Below are 26148 nucleotides of genomic sequence, written 5' to 3'. Positions count from 1 at the left end.
AAAGCTAAACGCAATGTGACTGTACACCATAACTGACAGATTCTGTTTTTTTGTACAGTTCTAATAGTATTTCTAACCGGTTAAAATAGCAAAACTGCACCTTAAGGGTTTGTAGCATTTGTCCGATATACCAAGGCTAAGGTCTGTTTCTAATCCGCACGGCATATACTCTGAACATTTGCTTTAGGCGATTCAAGAGGAATTTATAAGAACCTGAGGTAATACAAAGTTGGTATGAACTGTTTTGAAGCACTTTCAAATATGCATTAATGGGCCGTATAAAGTTTTTCTTTTTCCAGGTTTCAGATTTTCCTCAGTATTTTCCTCATACGCTTTTTAATTTTTTATAGGAAAGCAACTTATCCGCAACTATGTCTAACCACACCAACAGATCTAGCAGAACAAAAACACACTTAAAAAAACATTTTGGCACAAGCTTTTGCAAATCTGCACAAATTTAGCCAGATAAATCTCCACGGCTTTTATGACTATGATATCATAATGGAAGTTAGCCACAGGCTGCTTTCAATTAATTTTTTTTTTATCTAGAAGAGGATATATATCACATTAGCATAATATCTAATGACTACACAAAGTGCTAGGCAGACAGGAACCGGCTCACAGGAGCAACCCCAACTGGCTCTGCAAAATTAGAAGGAAAAGCAAACAACTAAAGCATTTATTTCACGTTTTAAGACTCAAGATGTAGTTGATGAACTCTATTTGCCCGAGGGATTTCCCAGAGTATGCGAAGACACAGGTGAGATAAAAGGTGGCCAGTCAGTGCAGGAGAATCAGAATTTTCTTGATTTCTCTCCTGGATGAATAAGCTGTCGTGGATGGGCCCCTGACCTCATCTGATGGGTTTTTGAGATGGCGAAGAAAGAGGGGAATCAAGCACTCAAAACATATTCCCCTAGAGCATGTGCAGATGGTCTCTCATTGTTGCCGGTTACCTTGGCAAAGGTGGAGTGGAAGTGGAGGGGCAGGTAAAGGGTCAGGCCCGAGCCGGTGGTCAGGGAGAGAGTGGAGAGGAGGTTGAGTGGCAGGCTCTTGTTGAGCAGTTGCAGGGAGATGAGTGGCCAGCAATAACCATGGGGCACCGCCGGCTCCTTGCTGAAGTTCGCCACCTTAACACACAGATGGCAGCCATCAGGACAGAAGAACTGAAAGCAGGGGATTCTAATTTGCTCATCGTTTAGCTAAGAGGAAGCTGAAGTTGAAACTCAAGTCATGATTCGTTTACTGTCAAGCAGCGTGGCAGCTGAGCATTCCCTACATTACTGAAGCCTCATTAGACGAGTGTCAATGTGGAAAAGTCCATGTTTTTCCGCAACAGTGTAAAATGCATCCCTAGTCAAATTTTTTGTTATGCAATACAGTGATGTTACAGGTGTATTTCAGGCTGTACTTCTTTAGAGAGCGGGTGGGATTATCCAGTTGTATGCTTTACCTAATTGCTTACATCTTATCATAAGCACATTGAATTATCAAAATAGTTGTTACTTGCTGCCCTAATGGTATTGCCATTTACAGTAACGTACAGCAAAAACAAATAATAATAATAAATAAACACACAGACAAAAAAGTTGGGACACTGTGTAAACTATAGTGAATAGAAAATAGTATAGGACGCCAGCAACATGTTTAAAAAAAAAATCGGGGACAGGGTAACAAAAGACTGGAAAGGTTGTGTATTACAAAAGAAGAACCTGGTGGAACATCCCACAACTAATTTGGTTAATTGGCAACAGGTCAGTAACATCTTTGGATATGTTACTGTCCTGTTGTCAGTAACATACCCAAGAGCATCCCAGAGAGGATGAGTCTTTCAGAAGTAAAGATCGGGAGGGGTTCACTCTGTGAATGACTGCGGAGGCAAAAAACTATTTAAGAAAAATGTGTCGCAATTTAAAATAACAGATGGTTTGGGGATCTCATCATTTACGGTACATAATATTATGAAAAGATTCAGAGAATCCGGAGAAATCTCTGTACGCAAGGGACAAGGCCAAAAACCAATATTGGTTGACCATGAACTTCGGGCCCTCAGGCAGCACTGCATTAATAACAGTCATGATTCTGTAGTGGACATCACTGCATGGATTCAGGAACACTTCTGAAAACCATTGTCTGTGAACACAGTATGTCGCTGCATCCACAAACGCAAGTTAAAACTCCAGGGAATATTGTTAAAAGAGGATGTAACAGCTGTAAACATGCCACTATCCCAAAGTTTTTGAAACTTGTTGCTGGCATCAAATTCCAAATAGGCATGTATCTTTCAAGAAACAATAAAATTTCTCACTAAACTATTTTAAAAGACAACATGTATGTATGTATGGATATATACACTGATCAAAAAATTAAGGGAACACTTAAATCACACACTGGGTCTCAATGAACAAAATATATTAAAGATCAAAATCTTTTCTGTACATTGTATAATTTGTTGAGGACAAAATGACGTAACAACGGCCAATGGAAACCACAACAACCAACTGACGGAGGGCTGGATTCAAACACACACTGAAAAAAAATCTAAGTAAACAATTGAAATCACAGGCTGTCCCAACTTGCGTGAATGTCATCACTGCAACTCATAAGGTGACTATAGTGTGTATTGCCCCCACGTGCCAGTATGGACCACCGACAACGTCTGGGCATGCTCCTGATGAGATGGCGGATGGTGTTTCGGGGGATCTCCTCCCAGACCTGGATCAGGGCATCAGTGAGCTGATGGACAGTCTGTGGTGCTACTTGGCAGTGTCGGATGCACCTATTCATAACGTCCTGGATTTAGGTCTGGGGAACATGACGGATTTAGATCTGGGGAACATGACAGATTTAGGTCTGGGGAACATGACGGATTTAGGTCTGGGGAACATGACGGATTTAGGTCTGGGGAACATGACGGATTTAGGTCTGGGGAACATGACAGATTTAGGTCTGGGGAACATGACGGATTTAGGTCTGGGGAACATGACGGATTTAGGTCTGGGGAACATGACGGATTTAGGTCTGGGGAACATGACGGATTTAGGTCTGGGGAACATGACGGATTTAGGTCTGGGGAACATGACGGATTTAGGTCTGGGGAACATGACGGATTTAGGTCTGGGGAACATGACGGATTTAGGTCTGGGGAACATGACGGATTTAGGTCTGGGGAACATGACGGATTTAGGTCTGGGGAACATGAGGGCCAGTTAATGGCATCAATGCCTTCGTCATCCAGGTACTGCCTAAACACTCTGGCCACTAGAGGACATCGGGCCCTCACGCCACCCTCACGTAGTATGTTTATAACATTTTGGTCAGAAACATGCATGCCAGTTGCTCATTGGAGGTCATTTTGCAGGGCTCTGGCAGTGCTCCTCCTGTTCCTCATTGCACGAAGGAGTAGATACTGGTCCTGCTACTTGTTTGATGCTCTTGATGGCCCCGTCCAGCTCTCCTCATGTAACAGCCCATCTCCTGGTATCTCATCCATGCTCTTGAGACTGTACGGGGAGACACAGCAAACCTTCTTGCAATGGCACGTATGGATGTGCCATCCTGGATGTGCTGGACTACCTGGACAAACTGAATGGGGTGCAGGCACTGCCTCAAACTACCCGTAGTGACAAGGACACTAGCAAAATGCTAAACTAGAGAGGAATCAGTGACCCCCAGTGGCCCCCACTGGCAGTGGCACTGGTCCCCATTGGAAAAACCATTCCCTTTTTGGGGGTTGTCTGGCTGGTGACTCTCCAGTGCACCTGTTGTCACTTTCATTTGAACCAAAACAGGTGACACTGATTCACAATCACTTATGCCTCCTAACTGGACAGATTGAAATCCTTGAAGTTTAATTGACTTGGTGTTATTTTGTGATACGTGTTCCCTCAATGTATTTGAGCAGTGTATATAGAGAAGGATGTTAGTATGTTACACACACACAAAACAATACATCCAGCATTACTTTGAGTAAGCCCTGAGACTCTGGCGAGAGAGTGGCGTTCTGAACGGTGAGGGGGAAGTGGAAGACGTTTGTTAGCCAGAGGTCCACGTGGTCCCGTCCTCTCTGCCTCACCTGGAGTAGACTGGATAGCTCTATTCCGCTACAGAGACAGGGGAGAAGAAACACTGACATTTTAAAGAGTTTGATAGGAGACAAGGCTCAAAACTAAATGCAAAGCCTTGTGTCACATTTTACATCAAAATGTTTTGTTTTACAGTACCAGTCAAAAGTTTGGACAATACTTATTCAAGGATATTTCTTTATTTTTACTATTTTCCACAATGCAGAATAGTAAACACTCTACAAACAATTAAATAACACATATCATTTAGTAATCAAGAAAGGTTTAAACAGATCAAAATACTTATCATATTGTAGCCAACTCTTTTGCCTTGATGACAGTTTTACACACACTTACAGAAAATGTCACTTTTGTTCATGTAAAGGTAGAAATCAAGACAATGCCAGAGGACTTTTTTTAATTTAGTACTAAGTGGAAAACCAAAAGACAAAAAAACAAGTACAAAGGTAATTTTCTGTCACTTGACATTAACCTAAGTGATTCTGATTAGCCCTGAATACAATCAGCTGTTCCTGTAGGCTATCCTCACTGATGCTGATGTTTTGAAATTTCAGTACCGGATATTTCTGTATCATGGCAAAAAATGTATAGAAATATTGCTTCTAACAAATTTTGATTTAATCATACCATAGTTAATGTTCTGTAGAGTTTAATAACATAAGACTTCCACAAAAATAAGAACAATGAATAGAAAAAAAAATAATTTTATTATTTTTCTAGGAATTATCCATTTGTGATTTCAGCCTTTACTACAACAAAACCACAACTTCCAATAAGGGTGTCTGAACTTCAAATATCCACTTGTCCATCTTGTCAAGACAAAATAATTATGGCTGCCCAAATTAATGCGTTAATGCTTGCGATTGATTAAAAATGCTTAACGGTGGTACATTTCTTGTGGGTGTAATTTTATTTATTTATTTTTGCCACAAACCATAGTTTGTGCTTGACTTGACCGGAAGCTGTCACTTGGTGATTTACAACAGTATATGGGTAACTTTATTTAGCACTCAACTTGTGCTGGAGTGGTCCAGGGAGTTTCAACTTTTGTCAATATAACAATGTAGAGTATCCTACACATTAATGTCGTGAATCGTGTTTCATGCCATTTGTCTGTGAATCCTGCCGTTAAATGGTGCGCTTATGCTTTCAATGATGGCATGCCATTTGTCTGTGAATCCTGCCGTTAAATGGTGCGCTTACGCTAAATGTGATTCAGTGATGAATAACATGCCTGCAGCTTTCCAGATAAAGGGTCTGATGGGTGTTTCAAACAGATTCCTAACATAATTGTTATTGTACTTGGATTCTGCCAGTCATTTAAGGGCCATGACATGACAATACAATGTTCTAATGGACCAATTTAGAAAAAGACAGCTCCTGTATGTAACAAAAAAATCTAGCAATGTCCATAGTTTAAAATAAAACATATGTTCTTAACATAGTGCACTGCATTTTAAACAGATTTTTAAAATTTAGGATCATATTTGAACACATTCTAAAACTGTGATTTATTGCGATTAACTACATACATCTAATGTGATAAATCGCAAATAATTATTTAATCATTTGACAGCACTAAAAAATACTTTGCTTCAAACCACAACTTTTATGTCTTACCCATGTGTATTGTGGAAGCCAGGGAAGATGTTCACTGTGTGATTTCCTAGGACCTCTAGGCTTATATGACTGGAGCATCTTCTACCCTGACCTGGGAGAGATCCTTCACAACACAGAAAAATACATGAATACTCATTCAGTAATATGATTAGTAGTTACATCACAATGGTAACAACATTGTCTTTCACACAGGTAAAATTACAATAGACTTATTTTTAAAATAGCATATGTCATATTCAGATGGGTGACAAATTAAAAGACAAACCTGAATGAGTGGAAGAACATAGCGAATGCAGATGCTTCCATGAAGGTGTGCTACATTAAACAACTAAGCAATTAACATCCTATAATGATCTGATGCATTTATAAAAATGCTCAGCAGGCTCAGTTCACCTAAATTTTGGATCAAGATGGCGAGAGGAAAGGATCAAGGTGATTTTGAATAAGGGTCACAAATTATTGGGCTACGGATTACAGGGGCTTCATTCACAAAGACTGCTCCACTGGCTAGTGTTTCAATACAAACAGTGACTAAAGTAACATACATCGGCATTAAGAGCTATGGAAAAGACATCAGCAACTCTTCCCCAGGTGACTGAGAATATCAACCTAGGACTACACAGAGGGATATTATAGTAAGGTTGAAGTACATTAAACCCTTATTAAAAACATATTCTGTTAATTTGTCACCCGTCTGTATGTTTCTCCACCATGCTAATCAAACATACTGTACCTCTGCAGGCTAGTGTAGCCACTTGTGTAAAATTTGTAGACGATGCTCTTAGCGGGACAGGGTTGAACTCCAGAGGGCTGTCTACCTTGGATAACAGCTGCAATTCCTATGAAAAACAACACTATCATTCAGCACCATGCAATATGTTTCACATGGACTTTGTAATAACAAAGGGAAGTTTTGATTGTTTTTCCAAGTAAGATGTAGACAATAACAAAAACTCTCTCACAAGGCTGACATGTTTATGGTTTATTTGCCCTTATAAGAGCCCATATAAACAAATTATATTAACTAAAACTAAAGATTGCAATGTGTATTTGCTTGTGAACAAACTTGCCTTCACATGAAGTTTCTTTCCTCCTGAGTTCAACATATAAATTCCTATTTTAGGTTCCCCTGTAGGATATAAAAATACAAGTTATGGCATAGTAAAAAGATACAGAAATATACTGGTACTCATATCAGACATGTACTCATATATGTCAGATTGGGGAAATGATTAGGGTCTACTTTGGACTGAAGTGGCTTTTTAGCGTTGACAGAGCGCCAAACAAAACTTGAGCACCAAGTGTATGTTATTGAGTCTCTTTTAATTAAGTCATTGTCAACAAATGCTGTAGAAAGTGAAAACGCTGATAGTAAAACGCTGATAAAATCAACTGTGTAATACAGTCTTGTGTTGGTTGAACTATTGCCCTTTTATCATCTCCAAACTGTTCCTTTATGGTTGCTACTGTCCTGTGGATTGCTTTTTTATGTAATAAACATTAACATTTAGCCCAATCCACAGAATAATACTCTTGAGCATAAGGGGGTTCATAAATATTGCATTGCTGCCCTGTCGCATTAAAAATAACACTGTTACCAGTAGGCGTCACTATACACACTAAAAAGGCCTATCCACATCTAAGCAGAAGAGTTGATAACAAAGCAGTTCTCAGAGCTTCCTCCAAAGAGTGTGGTGTCTTTCCCATAAATCATACCCATGTTAAATTGTAATGCAGGGCATGTTAGAACACCCATGCCAAGAAAGAAGTGGAGTTCTCCCATCTACGCCATTCATGCTAAACACACTAAAGTGTACTGAAACTGTAGCTGCTCAAAAAGAACTGAAAGACTGGTCATGTTGCTCACTACTGTCTAGCGAGTTCCTGTTTTAAAAATAGAATGTCAGCGACACTTTGGTTTGATTTGAACAGTGGTGTGAAAGTAAAAGCAGACTATTACGTTTACAACACGCTATGATAAATCCTGGTGCTCGGCTCTACAGTGGCATTGCAGCAGTTTTAGTGGGTGAAATCACTGAGTAGGCTTGTTTCCTTGACTCTGAATATTTCTCCCAACCTCGGGTTGCTCTGCTAAGTGAGATCATAAATAAAATGTGAATTTTTTGCTGCCATTATACATTGTACAGTTGAGCTAACATATTACATTTTATTACATTTAAAGTTCCTGTATTCACTCATTTAGAGTATATGTTATGTCTTTTATTTTTGTAGAAAACATTTTTTATGTCAAATAGTGCGTGCTTTCTGTAAACTGACATGAAGAGGCTGGAAAAACAGGTCAAATTAGTGCATAGTGCATTTATGGACACTTGGACTAAAGGGATGGTTTCCTGGAACCAGATTAAACCTATTAATTGGATTACTATGTGTTTACAGAAAGCCGGGAAAAGATTCTGTTGTTGTTTATGATGAAGAACAGGTCTTATGAACACTAGTCATGGAGGGTCTAAACACTTCTAGTTTCCACCCTCCTATTCTAGTCAAAAACTGATTCAGATCTGGGACATTATTCTCGTTTTAAATTTCAGCCCGAATGGATCAGCTCAGATGAAGGTGACAAGAGTTAACAACTACGCATTACCATCTAATTGTCTATGTCTTGTACTCAACTGTAGACAAGAGCAGTGCAGCTCTTGGTCAAAAGTGGCAGGCAACTAAGGCATCCCAGACAGCACAATGGATTAAGGTGCTTCTTTGCGGTGCCAAGTAACACACTACAGTCTAGGTTTGACTCTTGATTGTGCAGCTATTTAACGGGTGGCATGGGCGTTTCCAACTGGCCAGCATCGTCTGGGGAGTGGGAAAGCATCGTTTGCAGGGATTTCCTGGTCACATATGGCTTTGGCCAATCCCTCTAGTGGCTTGGGCATCTACAAGCAACAGAGTTGTAGATTCAACTGGATAACAAGAAATAGGGTAAAGGGGAAGTAGTTTATATTTATCGGGAGTATTGGTTCCACCACTGTGTTCAATTCGGGTTAAGGGCCTCCTCCATCAGCGTTTCCCAAATGTAGTACTTAGGCAGGAGGCAGAAAGCCAACACTTTCCATGGAAAACAAAAGACAGTTAAAAAGACGACGCATTCGGCTGGTTGGGACGACTTGCCCACCTACTCCTGGGAAAAAACACAATCTGTCCCAGTAATCCCAACACTCACCAGTTGTGGTGCCACGGCCTGCCGCCGGGGCAACAAGCAGGACCAGGATGTGCTCCGTGACATAGGGCTTGAGCTTGTCGAGGTCGGCCGGATATTCGGCCCGTTCCGAGAGCCTTATCTGGAGGCTGAGACTCTGTGTCTCCTCGGCTGGCGCCCTCTCGTTGGCACTCCGGAGGCAAGACCCCTGGGGAGACAAGAGGAGAGGCGTAGCATTTAGGCCCAGAGGAAAGAGGCAGGGAGCAATATGGTTGATGTTGAGTGCTTTTATTTTTGTCTCATTTAAAAGGCGTGTTTACTGGAAATGCACATTGCTTTCTTAGTCCTGTGACACAAAAATAATAAACCGGTGTTAGAACAGTGAATATATAATGTTCATCCAACACTGGGGGGCGCGTGGGGGGGGCAGACCTGGGTCAGCCAAATTCCAGCCATATTAGGGGGTACACTGAGATTGCAATACCTTTTCAACAAAAAATACATTGACATTTTAACATAGGTATGGTTTTTTGAAAGACAGCGGAGGAAGTGGATCTTTCCTGCTCTATGACCAACGGTAATGAATCCAATGCTGCTGCAACACATGTGCACCACAGGCAGCCAGACAGAACTGCTGGACGTCCTGTCAACCCTTTCTTCAATTTGGAAAACATCTCATTTCAATATGATGGAGTATACAGCTCCAGAAAAAATTAAGAGACCAAAGCACATATTCTTTCCTTTCCAAAAAAGTTGAAAAGGAAAGTTTTGTGTGAGGAACAGAAGCGTTCAATTTGAAGTGGTCTCTTAATTTTAACCCTTCTGTTCCTCGCTCAAAACCTTCCTTTTCGACTTTTTTGGAAAGGAAAAAAAAAGGTTCAGTGGTCTCTTAATTTTTTTTCCGGAGCTGTATTTTGCTTTTTGAATTGTCTTGAATTTAAAATGGAATTGGGGAGAGTAACATAGCAACGCTAAAATCCCTGGCCATCTGGAACACATCTTGGAATAAGCTCTTCCTGTTCTGGTATCCTTCGGACCTGGATTGAAACGTTCTTTAGCATCTGCTTTCGTCCAACCTGGAGTGTGAGGTGGGCAAAGTTTGCATTTGAAACTTGTCTATTGGTTTCCGATTAAGATTTGGAAGAACACTTGAATCCAGGTCTGATGGCTAGAAGACATTTCAGCCCCAGGCGGGTGGGTGATACGGTGGAGGGTGGGCCTTGTGTCATGGTGGGGATTGCACCACCTGCGTTTAGGGAATCTCCCGGCTAATTAAACAGTCTTGTGAGAAGGCAATTACATGCCTAGCGAGGAGTCTCTCTGTCTTTGGGCTCCTTGAGGAAGCAGATGGCATTCAGATTTCCCAACAACGCACCTCACTCCATACATTTGCTGTGCACATAAACTTTCCAGTTATTTCATCACAAACAAGCATTCAGCACAACAGTAAATGTTTCCAGCTAATTTAGTCTTGGCGGGAGTTTCTCCCGGGCAACTACTGCTAGACAACACATGGAAGTTAGAGGTAGAATCCATATTAATCGAATGTGGTGGGCATTTTTGTGTTTTATGAGACATTGGTGAAAGTGTTTTTGCTAAAAGAGCAGCACACGCTCTCCTACAGCTTGCCTAATTGAACATCATGGTCAATAAAGCATAATATCAGTTGAAGAAATTATTTGAGGTGCCCAGTACCTGTGGCTGACTATACATGCTCTTGGGTAGACTGCCCTCCAGCAGTAGCCCCAGTGTGGTGACATTGCAGGCATCTTCCTGTGATGGTAAAACACAAAAAAACATGGAGTCAAAGGCAGCCAGACAACAGGAGGTCCGCAACTCAACACAGATAGGTTGTTTTTTATGAAATGAATAGCTTCAGGGCAGATTACCTTTTTTATAATAAAAAAATAAAAAAAAATAAGCAGCTGTATAAACATAAGCAAAACACTGGCAACATGTATGAAAAGCACTCTATTGCACTCTCAGTGATTGAACGCATTAGCCTTTGGTGGCCTAAAGTTATGGTAAATTCCTTTGACACCCAATGATGTAAAAAGGGCTTTATAAATAACCAGCAATTGATCCCTAGTTGAGACATTGGGGCTTAAGTAAAACAGTATTTCTACAAGGTGGTGGGTTAGTGCAGAATGCCTTACTTAATAGCAAGAGCTGGCGAGATCAACAAACAAGGAGGTGATCCAATGAATTGGCCAGCAAGAGAGGTGGGGGGAGGGGAATATGGCTGCTAAAGCTTGCTCTATATTTAAACCTGTTTGTGTGTTCAGCAGCTCAGCAGTCGGCGTTAAAGTGATATAAACCACAAACAGGGCCCCTGAACAACTGCACTCCCACAGCCTGTCTGGTGACTACAAAGCCCCTCATAAATGTACTATCGGGATCAGTGTCAGAACTATGCCTTCATCACAAATGGCAACCTACTTCCAACACATCATATGGGATGCATAGGAAGTGGGGCGCCATCCATTTAAGACACCTCATATGTAGTCTTGAAGAACATGTAGAATACATTTAAAATACAATGGAAAAATTAAAACAGTTAGAAATGTAAAAAACTAAACAAAAACAGAACATTAATAAAATGTGAGAAGCATACAAAATAAAATATTAAGGTGAAACAAAATAGAAGATAAAAGAAGCTATATAAATAATAAAATGCACAATGACCACTCTGCAAAGAAATGTAGTACTTTGACTAAAACAATGATGGAGGGACAATCAAGAAGAAAATGTACAACTTTGGTGGTAAAATAAGGTCAGCCACTTCAGAGGGCAACTGCATTCGGGGGAAACGTGGTCTAAGCGATTATGTGATCGCAGCCCGGGTGGATACTGCCACCAGCTTCCTGTTGCAGATGGTACTGCTCCTCTGAAGAAGCCTACGGCTTGCTTTCGCTCTTTCCTTTGTTTGTTTATGAAAGTGGGTGCAAGTGGGCGGGTGTGTTCGCGCATGCAATAGCAACCCAATGTGTGAGCATGCATGGATGGGCACGTCTTGTGGGCATGAATATTTCTATGGTTTGCATGTACGTATACTGTACTTGCCTCTCGTGTATTAGCGCCTTTGCTTCTGATGTACGTGTGTCTGTGTGTATCTATCTGTCTATCCATCTCCACACACAAACACAAAAGTGAGTACACCCCTCACATTTTTGTAAATATTTGAGTATATCTTTTCATGTGACCACACTGAAGAAATGACACTTTGCTACAATGTAAAGTAGTGAGTGTACAGCTTGTATAACAGTATAACACAAGACAAAGCCATTAAAGTCTAAACCGCTGGCAACAAAAGTGAGTACACCCCTAAGTGAAGGCTGTACACTCACTACTTTACATTGTAGCAAAGAGTCATTTCTTCAGTGGTGTCACATGAAAAGATATAATCAAATATTTACAAAAATGTGAGAGTGTACTCACTTGTGTGAGATACGGTACACCCCCCCCCCCCACTTTGCCAGAAAACATTTTTAAAAAGACGGAATCTAAAACAAAAACCCAGGAAATTACATTTATTATTAAATTAATTTGCTTTTTATTTCATGTCAGATCAATGACCTGAAGAGAGCTGGAACCACAGTCTCAAAAAAAAAATTCAATTAAAAGATTAAAATCCTGCAGCGCACGCAAGGTCCCCCTGCTCAAGCCAGTGCATGTCCAGGCCCATCTGAAGTTTGCCAATGACCATCCAGAGGAGGAATGGGAGAAGGTCATGTGGTCTGATGAGACAAAAATAGATGCTTTTCTGCAGGGGACAGGACGACTGCACCGTATTGAGGGGAGGATGGATGGGGCCATGTATCGCGAGATCTTGGCCAACAACCTCCTTCCCTCAGTAAGAGCATTGAAGATGGGTCGTGGCTGGGTTTTCCAGCATGACAATGACCCGAAACATACAGCCAGGGCAACTAAGGAGTGGCTCCGTAAGAAGCATCTCAAGGTCCTGGAGTAGCCTAGCCAGTCTCCAGACCTGAACAGAAAATCTTTGGGAGGGAGATGAGTCCATATTGCCCAGCGACAGCCCCGAAACCTGAAGGATCTGGAGAAGGTCTGTATGGAGGAGTGGGCCAAAATCCCTGCTGCAGTGTGTGCAAACCTGGTCAACAACTACAGGAAACGTATGATCTCTGTAATTGCAAACAAAGGTTTCTGTACCAAATATTAAGTTCTGCTTTTTCTGATGTATCAAATACTTATGTCATGCAATAAAATGCAAATTAATTATTTAAAAATCATACAATGTGATTTTCTGGATTTTTGTTTTAGATTCCATCTCTCACAGTTGAAGAGTACCTATGATAAAAATTACAGACTCCTACATGCTTTGTAAGTGGGAAAACCTGCAAAATCGTCAGTTTATCAAATACTTGTTCTCCCCACTGTACATATACACATATACATATATATACACAATTAGGTCCGGAATTGGACACTGACACTTTGTTTACCAAAATATATTCAAGTTACAGTTAAATAATGAATATGGGCTTAAAGAGCCGTCTCTCCGCTTTAAATTGAGGGTATTCACATCCAAATTGGAGGAAGGGTTTAGGAATTACAGCTCTTTAATATGTAGCCCCCTCTTGGTCGAGGGACCGAAAGTAATGGGACAATTAACTCAAACGCGATTTCATGGGCAGGTGTTGGCTATTCCTTTGTTATTTCTACATCATTTAGAAGTAAAAGGTATGCAGTTGATTCCAGGAGTGGCATTCGCATTTGTAAAACAGGGTGGAGGCAGTGTGTTGCCATGGACATGCATGGCTTCCAATGGCACTGGGTCACTAGTGTTAACTGATGATGTGACAGAAGACAGAAGCAGGCGGATGAAGTCTGTAGTGTATAGGGATATATTGTCTGCTCAGATTCAGCAAATTTCAGCAAAGTTGATTGGACGGCGCTTCACTTCACAGATGGACAATGACCCAAAACATACTGAAAAGCAACCTAGGAGTTTTTTAAAGTAAAGAAGTGGAATATTCTGCAATGGCCATGTCAATCACTTGATCAACCCAAATGAGCATTCATTTCACTTCCTGAAGACAAAACTTAAGGCAGAAAGACCCACTAACAAACAACAACTGAAGACAGCTGCAGTAAAGGCCTGGAAAGCACCTCAAAGGAGGAAAGCCAGCGTTTGGTGATGCCCATGCATTCCAGACTTCAAGCAGTCATTGCATGCAAAGGATTCTTGACAAAGTATTAAAAATGAAAATTTTATTTCTGATTGTGTTAATTTGCATCTCGGTTGTTTCATTTCAAATCCACAGAGCCAAAACTGTGTCAGTGTCCATATATTTCCAGACCTAACTGTACGTGTGCACACGCACGCACCATAACATAACATTATGACCACTGACAGGTGAAGTGAATAACACTGATAATCTCATTATCATGGCACCAGTCAGTGGTGGGATACATTAGGCAGCAAGTGAACATTCTGTCCTCAAAGTTAATGTGTCTCATTGATGTGGGGAGTGAAAGCTGGCCTGTGTGGTCCGATCCAACAGACGAGCTACTGTAGCTCAAATTGCTGAAAAGGTTAATGCTGGTACTGAAAGAAAGGTGTCAGAACACACAGTGCATTGCAGTTTGTTCTGTATAGGGCTGCGTAGCCGCAGACCACTACCGAAAGTGCCTACAATCGGCACAAGGGTATCAGAACTGGACCAACGAGCAATGGACCTCGCAACTTAAAGGACTTAAAGGATCTGCTGCTAACATCTTGGTGCCAGATACCACAGCACACCTTCAGAGGTCTAGTGGAGTCCATGCCTCGATGGGTCAGAGCTGTTTTGGCGTAAAAATGGGGACCTACACAATATTAAGGAGGTGATCATAATGTTATGGCTGATCGGTATATACATCTCTCGTATAAGTTTGTGTCTTTGCCTTTCGTGTGAGTTTTTGTATTTTGGGTAATCTCTGTATCGAGCCTGACAAAGAAGGGAAGTTAACTTCTGCTGGCTATCAGATGTCAGACAACAGCAAGGCCATGCTAAAACACTTGAGTCACATGTGAGAGTATATTTGTTTGAGTCTGTGTGAATGTGTATATATAGGGAATATATTGTGGTAAACATGTCTGTCCCATTGCCATGCGTTGTTGAACAGACAAACCTGGGTTTGGCTCAGCTTGATGCTCTGTATGTGAGGGAATATGAGGATGCTGTCCTTCCGATAGACCCCCTTTGAAGAACCGCGTTGCACACCCTCACCAAACACCTGTGGGGAAAACAGTCTTAGAAAAGTGGGTACATTTCCGCAACAACTCAAGTATGTTGAAGCGTCGCTCAACGTCTGACGCTTTGATCCTAGAGCAACCACGGTGGAACAGCAGAAAGTACAGATGCTGGATGTCACTACTCCTGTGTCTCGCAAAAAAGCTGCACTTCCTTCACTTTCACCACCAAGACTTACTTCCTGTTCAACAGCATGACCAAAGTAAAAGCCATTAATACTAAATAAGACATGGCGGACAAGAAAACTCACGTTATTATGTAAATTAATGGAAAAATAAGAAACGTCATCATTTTTGCAGAACAAAAGGTTTTCCTACTATATACTAAAATAATTTGCATTATGGTGTCCTAGGGTGGACTAGGGTTCATAACCGTGCATTTAATGGCCAGAGTAAATGCCAGGGGGAAAAATGTATTGCGTTCTTTAGAAAGTTCATCATGTTTTCAAGCCCTAAATGTGTTAATCCAACTTCCACCCACACATTCCCACTCCACACAGTTGCAGAGGAATCTTGGAAGTTTAGAAATTGTGACTGCTGTGAACAAAACCACTGGATTCCACAAGTGAAAAAAGAAAACTGTCAGTTTACATACACTTTGAAGCGCCTTTCAAAATGTCATGGGTTTCGCATAAACATCACAATTCCTGTGCTTACAAAACTAACTTTAACATGCCCTCTCCTGAGCACATGACATTCTGTGTTTAGCCCTAAGTGAACACTGCCCCTGGTTGTCCATCTGGGAAACATGTCCTGAATTGCTTCATATTAAGTGCACAACTTTTAATAGGCCCTGGTGAAAAATAGTGTGCCAGGAGCTGGGCGCCATTTTGGAGATCCAATCATTATGCTGGTATGACTACTGACCTGGTAGGAGAGCACCCCATGGGCTGATGTGTTTATAAATAAAGAGTTTTCAATGTTGCCCTCCTCCGTCGGGAGAAAGACCAGTTTAAACGAGGCCTTCCCCCGGGGTGGGATCACCTGGAAAGCAGAGGACAAGGGATCAGGGATCTAGAGGTCCATACTAACACAATAGTTACAATTAAATGATGTATTGCATGTGGAGGCCCAGTAGATAGCTAGTGTCAAGGGTCATAGAGTATCCACAGCAGCATAATGACACTGTCCGATTAAGTCTCCAAAACAGAAAGGGTTCAGGGAAAGAAATAGACATATTTGACCAACAGCAAACATAAAATTGAGAAACGTAAGCTATTTTTATTGTCAGAGCACATTGAAATTCCAAGAGACAACTACCCTAAATATAAAATCAAATTAGGCAAAGATTTGAATGAGTATGTTTCTCCAAGACGATGACAATGCTGTTATTTGGCATGGATGCCCGACGCATTACATCATTCTAATTAGTAAGGTACTAGAGATGCGAGAGATGCCTTGTGTCAATGATTGCTGGGTTCAAATCAACGAGGAACTGCTGACACGTAATCATGTGGTATTCAGTGTTGTTAGTACATGACACAACAATGTTGCCGGGTCTTGATTTATTTTCCAGGAGGGAGTGTTCAAGTTAGGGTAGGGCACAGACGCACACTCACCCTTCTGTGGAATGAAGGCATGTGAAAATGTCTGCTGGATGTAAACATTGACAGCAGTGTCACTGGGAGTTCCTGGCTGGGGTTGTGTATGTATATGGTTTCAGCTCTTGGCAGCCCTAGTGTCCTACACAGAGACAGAGGGATAAAGAAGGTAAGTCAGAGCCTTCACAACAAGTATACATCATGCAATACATTTATGTGCAATGGAAAATCCAAATAAATAAAAGCAACTAATTTATTTATTGAATTAGGTATTTTTACAGACCTCTGGCTTTTGGTGTCTTGTGGGCTTAGTTAGTAGAGCATGAGGTGGGGGTTCAATTAAAGATGTCCTACCGGACACTTCAAAATCGATATGCAATTTCACAAAAAGCAATACATGTTGATTTGTGTGCTTTTCCCTGTCAAGTATTGCTATGAAGATATCACAAACTGCATTTGATTTTTAGGGAGAATGGACATTAATTTATTATGTGTCTACACATGTGCACAGTGTGTCTAATTAATAGTATAGTTTATTTGGAAGATAATTTGCATTTGGCACACTTTAGAGTTCAGAGGCCTATTACAGAATTATATTTTTTAAACTAATATGAAATTTGTTTAGAAATGTTCCTCTTAAAACCTGAGACTAGCCTTGCCAAGCTCCTCCCAAAAACATACTTCTCCCAAAAAGTGCTCTCACTAAATATAAGTGTGACCTCACCCCATCTGCAGAGAGGGTGATTGGCTGCAATCTGCCGTCTCTACAAGACCTACACACCTCCTGGACGTGGAGGCAAGCGGCAAATTTTGGGGCAGATGCCTCTCACCCTGGAAATGGAGTATTCCCCTCTGAGGAGAAGGCTGAGGTCAATCAGGACCAAAACCTCCCAACACAAGAACAATTTCTTTACTACAGCAGTAGGCCTCATGAACATGCCCCCGGAGGATCAATTAAGGTTAACGGCCTATCTCAGGCAGAATGACATGGCTTACACCTTGGGATTTTCATTTCAGATGGATGATCATGAGATGAAAGTGTTCCTTTAAGCAGTGTGAAACAAAATACAATTTAAATAGTAGTATTTTGGCACTCAAAGGTTGTAGCTGCGTACCCCTCATCTTTGAATAATGAGGCAACATTTCTGGAAATTAGGAAGGCACTTGTGCTTATCTGATGATCCTGTGATGCCGATATAAAAGAAATGGTGAAAGATGTCAGATCAACCAGAAAACATCAAAGAGAGCGCAAACTGCCTTTTAAAGGTCTGTGGTGACATTTAGTGAGGAGCTCAGCAGTCTGTTCGCCGTTTAAAAATTTAGCGTTAAAAACAAGACGGGTGTCAGAGGCATGCAAATGTCCCTCAAATAATGTAGTTGAAAGCAAAATGTTCTTTAGGTGTAAGATGTTTGTTCTACACTGATTGCGGTCACTGTTTGATGAAAACATCAGCTTTCTGTCAAATTTTTTTTGAAATCATTTATTTTGTGTGATGAAAAATTGTTGACCACAGTTAATGTTAATCCTAAATGCTACATTCCTGTTATAGATCAATATTTTGGCTATGGTCAAAAGTATAACTAAATTCCCTTTTATAGTGAGCTACTTTGGTTCTGATCAAAAGTAGTCAGTTCTTGCAGGATTTGATCATGGACAACACAACACATCCAAGGGTTTTATGTGAGAGCTTGATAGTTGATCGCGATTTCAAATCAGCGAAGTACAGTGGGGAGAACATGTATTTGATATACTGCCGTTTTTGCAGGTTTTACCACTTACAAAGCATGTAGAAGTCTGTATTTTTATCATATGTACTCTTCTGTGAGTGATGGAATCTAAAACAAAAATCCAGAAAATCACATTGTATGATTTTTAATTAATTAATTTGCATTTTATTGCATGACATAAGTATTTGATACATCAGAAAAGCAGAACTTAATATTTGGTACAGAAACCTTTGTTTGCAATTACAGAGATCACACGTTTCCTGTAGTTCTTGACAAGGTTTGCACACACTGCAGCAAGGATTTTGGCCCACTCCTCCATACAGACCTTCTCCAGATCCTTCAGGTTTCGGGGCTGTCGCTGGGCAATACGGACTTTCAGCTCCCTCCAAAGATTTTCTATTGGGTTCAGGCCTGGACACTGGCTAGGCTACTCCAGGACCTTGAGATGCTTCTTACGGAGCCACTCCTTAGTTGCCCTGGCTGTGTGTTTTGGGTAGTTGTCATGCTGGAAAACCCAGCCACGACCCATCTTCAATGCTCTTACTGAGGGAAGGAGGTTGTTGGCCAAGATCTCGCAATACATGGCCCCATCCATCCTCCCCTCAATACGGTGCAGTCGTCCTGTCCCCTGCAGAAAAGCATCTATTTTTGTCTCATCAGACCACATGACCTTCTCCCATTCCTGGATGGTCATTGGCAAACTTCAGATGGGCCTGGACATGCACTGGCTTGAGCAGGGGGACCTTGCGTGCGCTGCAGGATTTTAATCTTTTAATTGAAATTTTTTTTTGAGACTGTGGTTCCAGCTCTCTTCAGGTCATTGATCTGACATGAAATAAAAAGCAAATTAATTTAATAAATGTAATTTCCTGGATTTTTGCTTACTGAGGGAAGGAGGTTGTTGGCCAAGATCTTGCGAAACATGGCCCCATCCATCCTCCCCTCAATACGGTGCAGTTGTCCTGTCCCCTTTGCAGAAAAGCATCCCCAAAGAATGATATTTCCACCTCCATGCTTCATGGTTGGGATGGTGTTCTTGGGGTTGTACTCATCCTTCTCCTTCCTCCAAACACAGCAAGTGGAGTTTAGACCAAAAAGCTCTATTTTTGTCTCATCAGACCACATGACCTTCGCCCATTCCTCCTCTGGATCATCCAGACGGCCATGGCAAACTTCAGACAGTCCTGGACATGGCGCTGGCTTGAGCAGGGGGACCTTGCGTGCGCTGCAGGATTTTAATCCATGACTGTGTAGTGTGTTACTAATGGTTTTCTACGAGGTGAGATTTTGCATGGAGCCCCAGACTGAGGGAGATTGACCATCATCTTGAACTTCTTCCATTTTCTAATAATTGCGCCAACAGTTGTTGCCTTCTCACCAAGCTGCTTGCCTATTGTCCTGTAGCCCATCCCAGCCTTGTGCAGGTCTACAATTTTATCCCTGATGTCCTTACACAGCTCTCTGGTCGTTGCCATTGTGGCGAGGTTGGAGTCTGTTTGATTGAAGTGTGTGAATAGGTGTCTTTTATACAGGTAACGAGTTCAACAGGTGCAGTTAATACAGGTAATGAGTGGAGAACAGGAGGGCTTCTTAAAGAAAAAACTAACAGGTCTGTGAGGGCCGGAATTCTTACTGGTTGGTAGGTGATCAAATACTTATATCATGTAATAAAATGCAAATTAATTATTTTAAAAAATTATACGTGATTTTCTAGTTTTTTTCTTAGATTCCGTCTCTCACAGTGGAATTGTACCTATGATAAAAATGACAGACCCATGCTTTGTAAGTAGGAAAACCTGCAAAATCGGCAATGTATCAAATACTTGTTCTCCCCACTGTATGTGAAAATGTTGTCGTCTAAACAGCCAGTGCTGTGACAGGTCACTAAGTCTGATGAGGTATCAGGGATATGTCGGGGGTTGCCTACATTTGTCTTTGGTATGCACATGCAGTCAACCTGCTGCTTTTTTAAATGTGGTCACCATTCAACTAAAGTTTTGGGAAAAAATATATTTTCCAAAGATATATTCTCAGGATGTATGCATTATTGACAGAATGGGACGATGGAGCTAAGAAATATGGGGGCTGAGCAGAAAACTGCCCTGAGGCAGTTGTCTTCTGCCTAACAGCAATTGGGTGATGACATTTCAAATATCTAAATGCGGGACAAATGGAGGATTTGTAGACCACACTCTCTAGACTTCTGTTACGCAGAAGCAAGATATTGTGTGTGTGTGGCCGTTTTGATGAAAAGCAGAGGCTATTTTGCCAAAGAAAACATGATTGTAAAGATTCATGTGAAAGTATATTCATTTTATTGCCATTACGGTATTGACCATAACGGCAAGGGGCCCCACTTTTTTGGTGGTTTTATCATAGAAAATATGCTAATCCCAATGAATGTACTATGATCTCTGTGGGCTGAGTAGTCTGGTGACATGTTGGCATATAATTTTTATGATGTATTTAATTGTAAGCGCTACAAACCCACCTGCAATGTGGGTGAATATAAACAATCACTTAAGGCACACAGCAGGAGATGTACATGTTTTGATCGCTCACAAAAAATATTCAAAACAGGGTAATCGCAATGTGATAAATGGGAGATCCCTTTGTTACAAAAAATGAAACGGTAAAATGACATTTTGCCAATGTGGCAACAGCTGGAAACCCATGCCTCATCTCCTGATATCAGTCTTCAAAAGAACATGCTTCAAAAGAATTAAAGTGACAAAACACCAATGAATGTGCAAATTGTTAGGTCAATCCACAGTGGAGGACAGACTTTTTTTTCACCACCCCATAGCAGGCAGTAGATGCCAGTTGAGACTTGACTTCAGTCAATAAGGATCTGTTTGTGCCTGCCTAGCTTCCTAGGAGGGTGTGTTAATATTGCATAACAACACGGCCACAGCTGAAATGATCACTCCGTAGGGTTAGCCTAGTTATCAAGCGGCTAGTGGGAACCGGGGAGGACTGTGGTTTAATCTTTTACAGTAACATTGTGGCTGTTTCGCCTTGATGCCAGTGTATCTAAACAAGGGTGTGGAGCTCTGAGTACTTGCATTTTTTTTGTTGTGTGGCAACTGTAGGTTGAGAGAGGATGTAATAGCATGTAATAGCTAGGAACAGCTGAGCAACAGTTTGGCTCTTGCAAAAGTGGGTTTGATTCTTGGGGTATGTACAGTTTATGCACTAAGTTAAAACATTTCGAGAGTTAAAACATTTCATTGAGTTTACTTGCAATATTTTAGTTAGGCTATATTTAAGAGTATTTTTACAAAATACATACTTTGACACTTTGTTGATTTTAGCTAAATAGATTGTATTTTTAAAAACTTTCAGACAATGTGATCAATTGTGGACTACAAATTACAAAAAGTTACAGACAGCCCTAGTATGCAAGACCATTTGAAAAAGAGTCTGCTGAATGTATTCAATAAAAAAGACATTAAGGACCTAGTGTCCCTTCGATTGTTCGATTAATTTGTATCTACATTAAAGGTTTAGAACGGGACATTCTATTTACAAAACACATAGAAAAATATAAATCCGTGACTTTTGGGTCGACAGACTCATTTACGTAAGGAAACAAAGTGCTAACGTAATGGTGGAAGAAATAATAGAAAAATGACACCTCTGAAAAAATGTGAACAAGAATGTCATGGGAGAAAATGTTTTGCTTCTAATAGCAGCCCTGGGGAGCAGCATCCAAGCACAACAAAGCATCCAACTATTCTGGTGATTGTTTTGGGAGCTGGGAGGATCTTAACCTTTCTGCTTGGATCCGACCCTCTCTCCCTCACTCCGCCTCGGTCTGAGGGGAAGACTGTTGCACTCAAAGCCATATTTGGTCATCGCTGTATGTTCGACTGGCTTCCTCTGTGTTTAAAACGCCCCTCTGCTTTATATAGAGCTACTTAACTTGGTCTACTTAGAACCACTTTCTATAGATCAGCTTCAACTTGGGGGCTTTTCATGACAGTATCCAGACAAGGTTTGGGAACGGTCACAGATTATTTTTTTTGCTGAGTTTGGCTAACGGGTCTATTGGAAACTTTTTCCACATATCTCTTCAAACTGTCCAATATTTTTTGTCACTTCCACCAGTGAATCTATATAAAATGATGGGGTTGGTTACAGTAAATGTAAACAGATTTGCCAATGTCTTTGTTGTGTTTACGAATCCCTGTGCAAGTGTGCGTGCGTGCCTGCGTGCGTGCGAGAGAGACAGACAGCGGGAGAGAGAGATGGACACAGAAAGTGACAAACAGAGGGAGACACAGGGAGGGATAACGTGTATATAATACATTATTTGTAATGCCTTTATCTTTTTGTAACTTGTATGTAATGTTTACCAAGAGTTTCAGATATATTTTTATTCAGTTTCATCACATTTCCCTCTTTATTTCACACATGCGTTGCCCTATATTTCCCATACTGAAAAGGCCTATAAATCCAACCGAAATTGAATTGAGATGGAAACCAACAGAAAGACAGACAGAGGGAGGGACTTACTGAGTCCCAAACTCCAGAGATGGCGGCTGGAAGAGCAGCTGTGGCCTTCCATTCTCCTGCACATAGAATGAAGCACTGGAGAAAAAGACAAAAATGTACACCTATTAACAGTTGGGCAGCTAGGGAGAAAAGCAGCAAAATTATACACCACGTTGTTATGTTGTTGTTATTTTTATCCAAAACAGGGACAATAATGCTTAATGTTTAAAGGGCAAATATTTTTGTTTCATTTACAGAAGTAATGATGCTTCATGTTTCAAAGGCAAAGATATTTGTTTCATTTAAAGGAGCAATAAAGCTTCAAGTTTCAAGGGCAAATATTTTTCACCTTGTTGACACAGGATTTTAAACAAGCAATCTCTTTGATAACCGGCCCAATGCTGTGAGCACTAAGCTACCGAATGCCCCAAAATGGTGAGCGAATTTAGCAGAGACCACACAAGTCCACACAAGTCTAGATTTGTAAGGTTGAAACAAGCCCAACAAAACAAAGCAATGAGCGCAGCGACATGCGTCCCAAACAACACACCTTACATGCAGGATATTTGGGACATATGTCTAGTTAAGTACATGCTCTGTTGGTGGCTTGGTACAACCTGGACTATCCTGCCTAACAATGCAAGACACTGAAGGTGTGCTGGTCGGAATTCAAGGCATGAAGATAAGAAAGCAGAGAGGTACGTCAGAAATTATGAATTTGGGGTGTTGTTTAAAGGGAAGCCTACCGTTTGCCAAATCCATTCCAAACCCCAATGAGGAGGAATCGTGTTGAAACATGACAGACGATATGCTTAACAAGAAGAGACAACTTTGAAAAAGTTGAGCTGCATCAACACTCATGTTGGGTCCTGTGATTTGTCCTTTGAATTCTATTAATTTTCATAACAAAAGTACTAGGGTTCAAAGTACAATCTTTTTGACAGCATCATTTGCCAGGTTATTTTTTCTTTCATTCCAAACCTCAATGATAAGATAGTTTCACAAAGTTATTACTTTTGAGTTCCAGAGCAGTAATTTCACTCATCTTGTAAAAGAATAAAAAGTGTGCAAAAATTGCACTAAATCCTAGCAAGGATATGTACAGGGAGTATACAGAAAAGTATTGCTTACAATGACATGAGGTTAAAGTGCCCAACAGCATCATTTTAAATATAAAGTGCTGAAGTAAAGAACGAAACCAAAAAAAATATATATATACTTTGTTCTGCCCCAAAACTTCTGAAATGCCCTGTATTAACTTCCTCTATTCATGTTGTTGCTTTCTTGTGTGGCCTACAACCTGGGTTGTGTATATTAATTCGGCATCAAAGCAAAGAAACATTTTGAAACAGAGGGGGGAGTACCTGGACTTCACCAATGATAAATCAAACCATTGTTTTTCAGTTGAAAAGCCTTTCTGAACATTTTCGATTGTGTGCCTTAAAACAGGACCCAGCATTGCAATAGAGACTTAGGGACGATACACTAAAACAACAGGAAGTGGTGGTTTCTGAGCTTCAAATGAACAGCTCCTGGACGTCAGATCATACACACTTTCACTTCAGTTTAATTCTATATCAGAAAAAGATACATTAGAGCTGCAAAGAATTCTAACTCTAATGGTGGTCCTCCAGACCTTTTTATTTTCACACTCTGGAGATATATCCTGAGGCATTTATGCTGTGTTAAACAGGAAAGTAGGTAAAGAGAACTTTTTTGCTGAATGAGCAGTGGGCTGGACTGCAATGCATGCTGCAAGACTTCATGTGCACTGGAGGCAGCAGCGTAGAACACTGGATCATCCTGGAAATGTCTTCTAGATTTACAATCAGTTCCCCTTCCGCCAATCCTGACCTTAATCCATTAGTGGGGGAAAATATAAACGGACCCAAGATCAATATCTGGCTGGAACTTCATCTTACTCCTATTGGTTACCCTATACTGTTTTGTCCCCAGCAACTGACTGGGCAGGTCTGGGCTTGGAAACACCTTTGTCACAGAAATAGACATACATATTGTTTATTAAAAATAAATAACCTGATAAGCTGACCAGTCTCAACATTAACAGTGAGGAGGCAACTCCAGGATGATGGCCTTCTAGGCAGAATTGCAAAGAAAAAGACATCTCAGACTGGCCAACCACAATAGAAAAAGATTAAGATGGGCATCCCAGATTCGCCTCTTCACTATTAACTTTGAGACTGGGTAATGTTTGCAGGTAATATTTAAAGAAGCTGTCACTTTGGGACCTGTGAGGCATCTGTTTCACAAATTGTACACCAATGTATTTGCGCTCTGGCTCAGCTGTGCACCAGGGCCTCACACTCCTCTTTCTCACATGGAAAAGCCTTCCTTTCTCAGAATAAGAATAGACAGACAAGTTTCAGAAGAAAGTTCTTTGTTTCTGGTTATTTTAAGCATGTAATTGAACCCACAATTGCTGATGATACTCAACCAGTCTATAGGACAGTTAGTTTGCTTCTTTAATCAGCATTTAGTTTTCAGCTAACATAATTGCAAAAGGGTTTTCTAATAAGTTATCCTTTTAAAATGACTAACATGGATTCACATACACAACGTGCTATTAAAAAAACAGGACAGATTGTTGCTGATAATTGGGCCTCTGTATGCCTCTGTAGATATTCCATTAAAAATCACCTGTTTCCAGCTACAAGGGTCATTTACAACATGAACAATGTCTACACTGTATTTCATATCAATTTCATGTTATTGTTATGGAAAAAAAAAAACAAATCTTTCAAAAACAAGAATATTTCTAAGTGACCATAACAGTTGTGTACAGCAACAACCTGGGGCTGAATTGCCTTTCAGAAGAAAATAATGATTGATTTTTTTTCACCATGCCAGCTTAGGAATTCAATCTACCAACCTTTTGGTTACTGGTCAGATGCTCTAACTGCCTGCCAACCTGCAATGGTAAAACTTATAAGAACCAGAAAAGGAACCAGGCAAGCTTAGTTCAGCCGGCCTGCGATTAGAAGGGATGAATGTTGCTGTCCCTGACTGTTTTTTCTTTGGGGCAGACTGTGTCTTTAACCATTACGCTATTTAAACAACTGGTAGTGTTGGAGGTGATATGTCTACTGCCGTGCAAAGACAAATGGCCATCACTGCAATTTTGTTCAAAAACGAACTAGTCATTTTTGGAACATGAAAAATCTGCTTTATCGTGTGGATGAATTTTTATTCGATTTTGTTTTGAGAAAAGAGTGTGTCGTCTTTGCTGTAAATTCCAGAAGTCCT

The 26148-nt window shown here is 40.7% G+C and overlaps 1 protein-coding gene across 1 annotated transcript in view; it reads right to left on the bottom strand.

Annotated features, from left to right (window-relative positions):
- tmem131l (transmembrane 131 like) overlaps positions 1–26148 on the bottom strand; it is a 68835-nt gene that overhangs the window by 18887 nt on the left and 23800 nt on the right. Inside the window, exons 4-14 of the mRNA XM_010899205.4 lie at positions 22906–22980; positions 16678–16801; positions 15986–16102; positions 14998–15102; positions 10555–10632; positions 8884–9067; positions 6776–6834; positions 6439–6544; positions 5706–5808; positions 3965–4103; positions 957–1130 (exon numbers count right to left, since the gene is read on the bottom strand). Coding sequence (XP_010897507.2) covers positions 957–1130; positions 3965–4103; positions 5706–5808; positions 6439–6544; positions 6776–6834; positions 8884–9067; positions 10555–10632; positions 14998–15102; positions 15986–16102; positions 16678–16801; positions 22906–22980 — 1264 coding nt within the window. The remainder of the gene's footprint in view (positions 1–956; positions 1131–3964; positions 4104–5705; positions 5809–6438; positions 6545–6775; positions 6835–8883; positions 9068–10554; positions 10633–14997; positions 15103–15985; positions 16103–16677; positions 16802–22905; positions 22981–26148) is intronic.

The sequence above is a fragment of the Esox lucius genome, chromosome 25 (genome assembly GCF_011004845.1).
Source record: "Esox lucius isolate fEsoLuc1 chromosome 25, fEsoLuc1.pri, whole genome shotgun sequence".
NCBI classification, from domain to species: Eukaryota; Metazoa; Chordata; class Actinopteri; order Esociformes; family Esocidae; genus Esox; species Esox lucius.
Note: the sequence above shows the minus strand (reverse complement) of the source record. Positions and strands in the feature narration are given on the sequence as shown.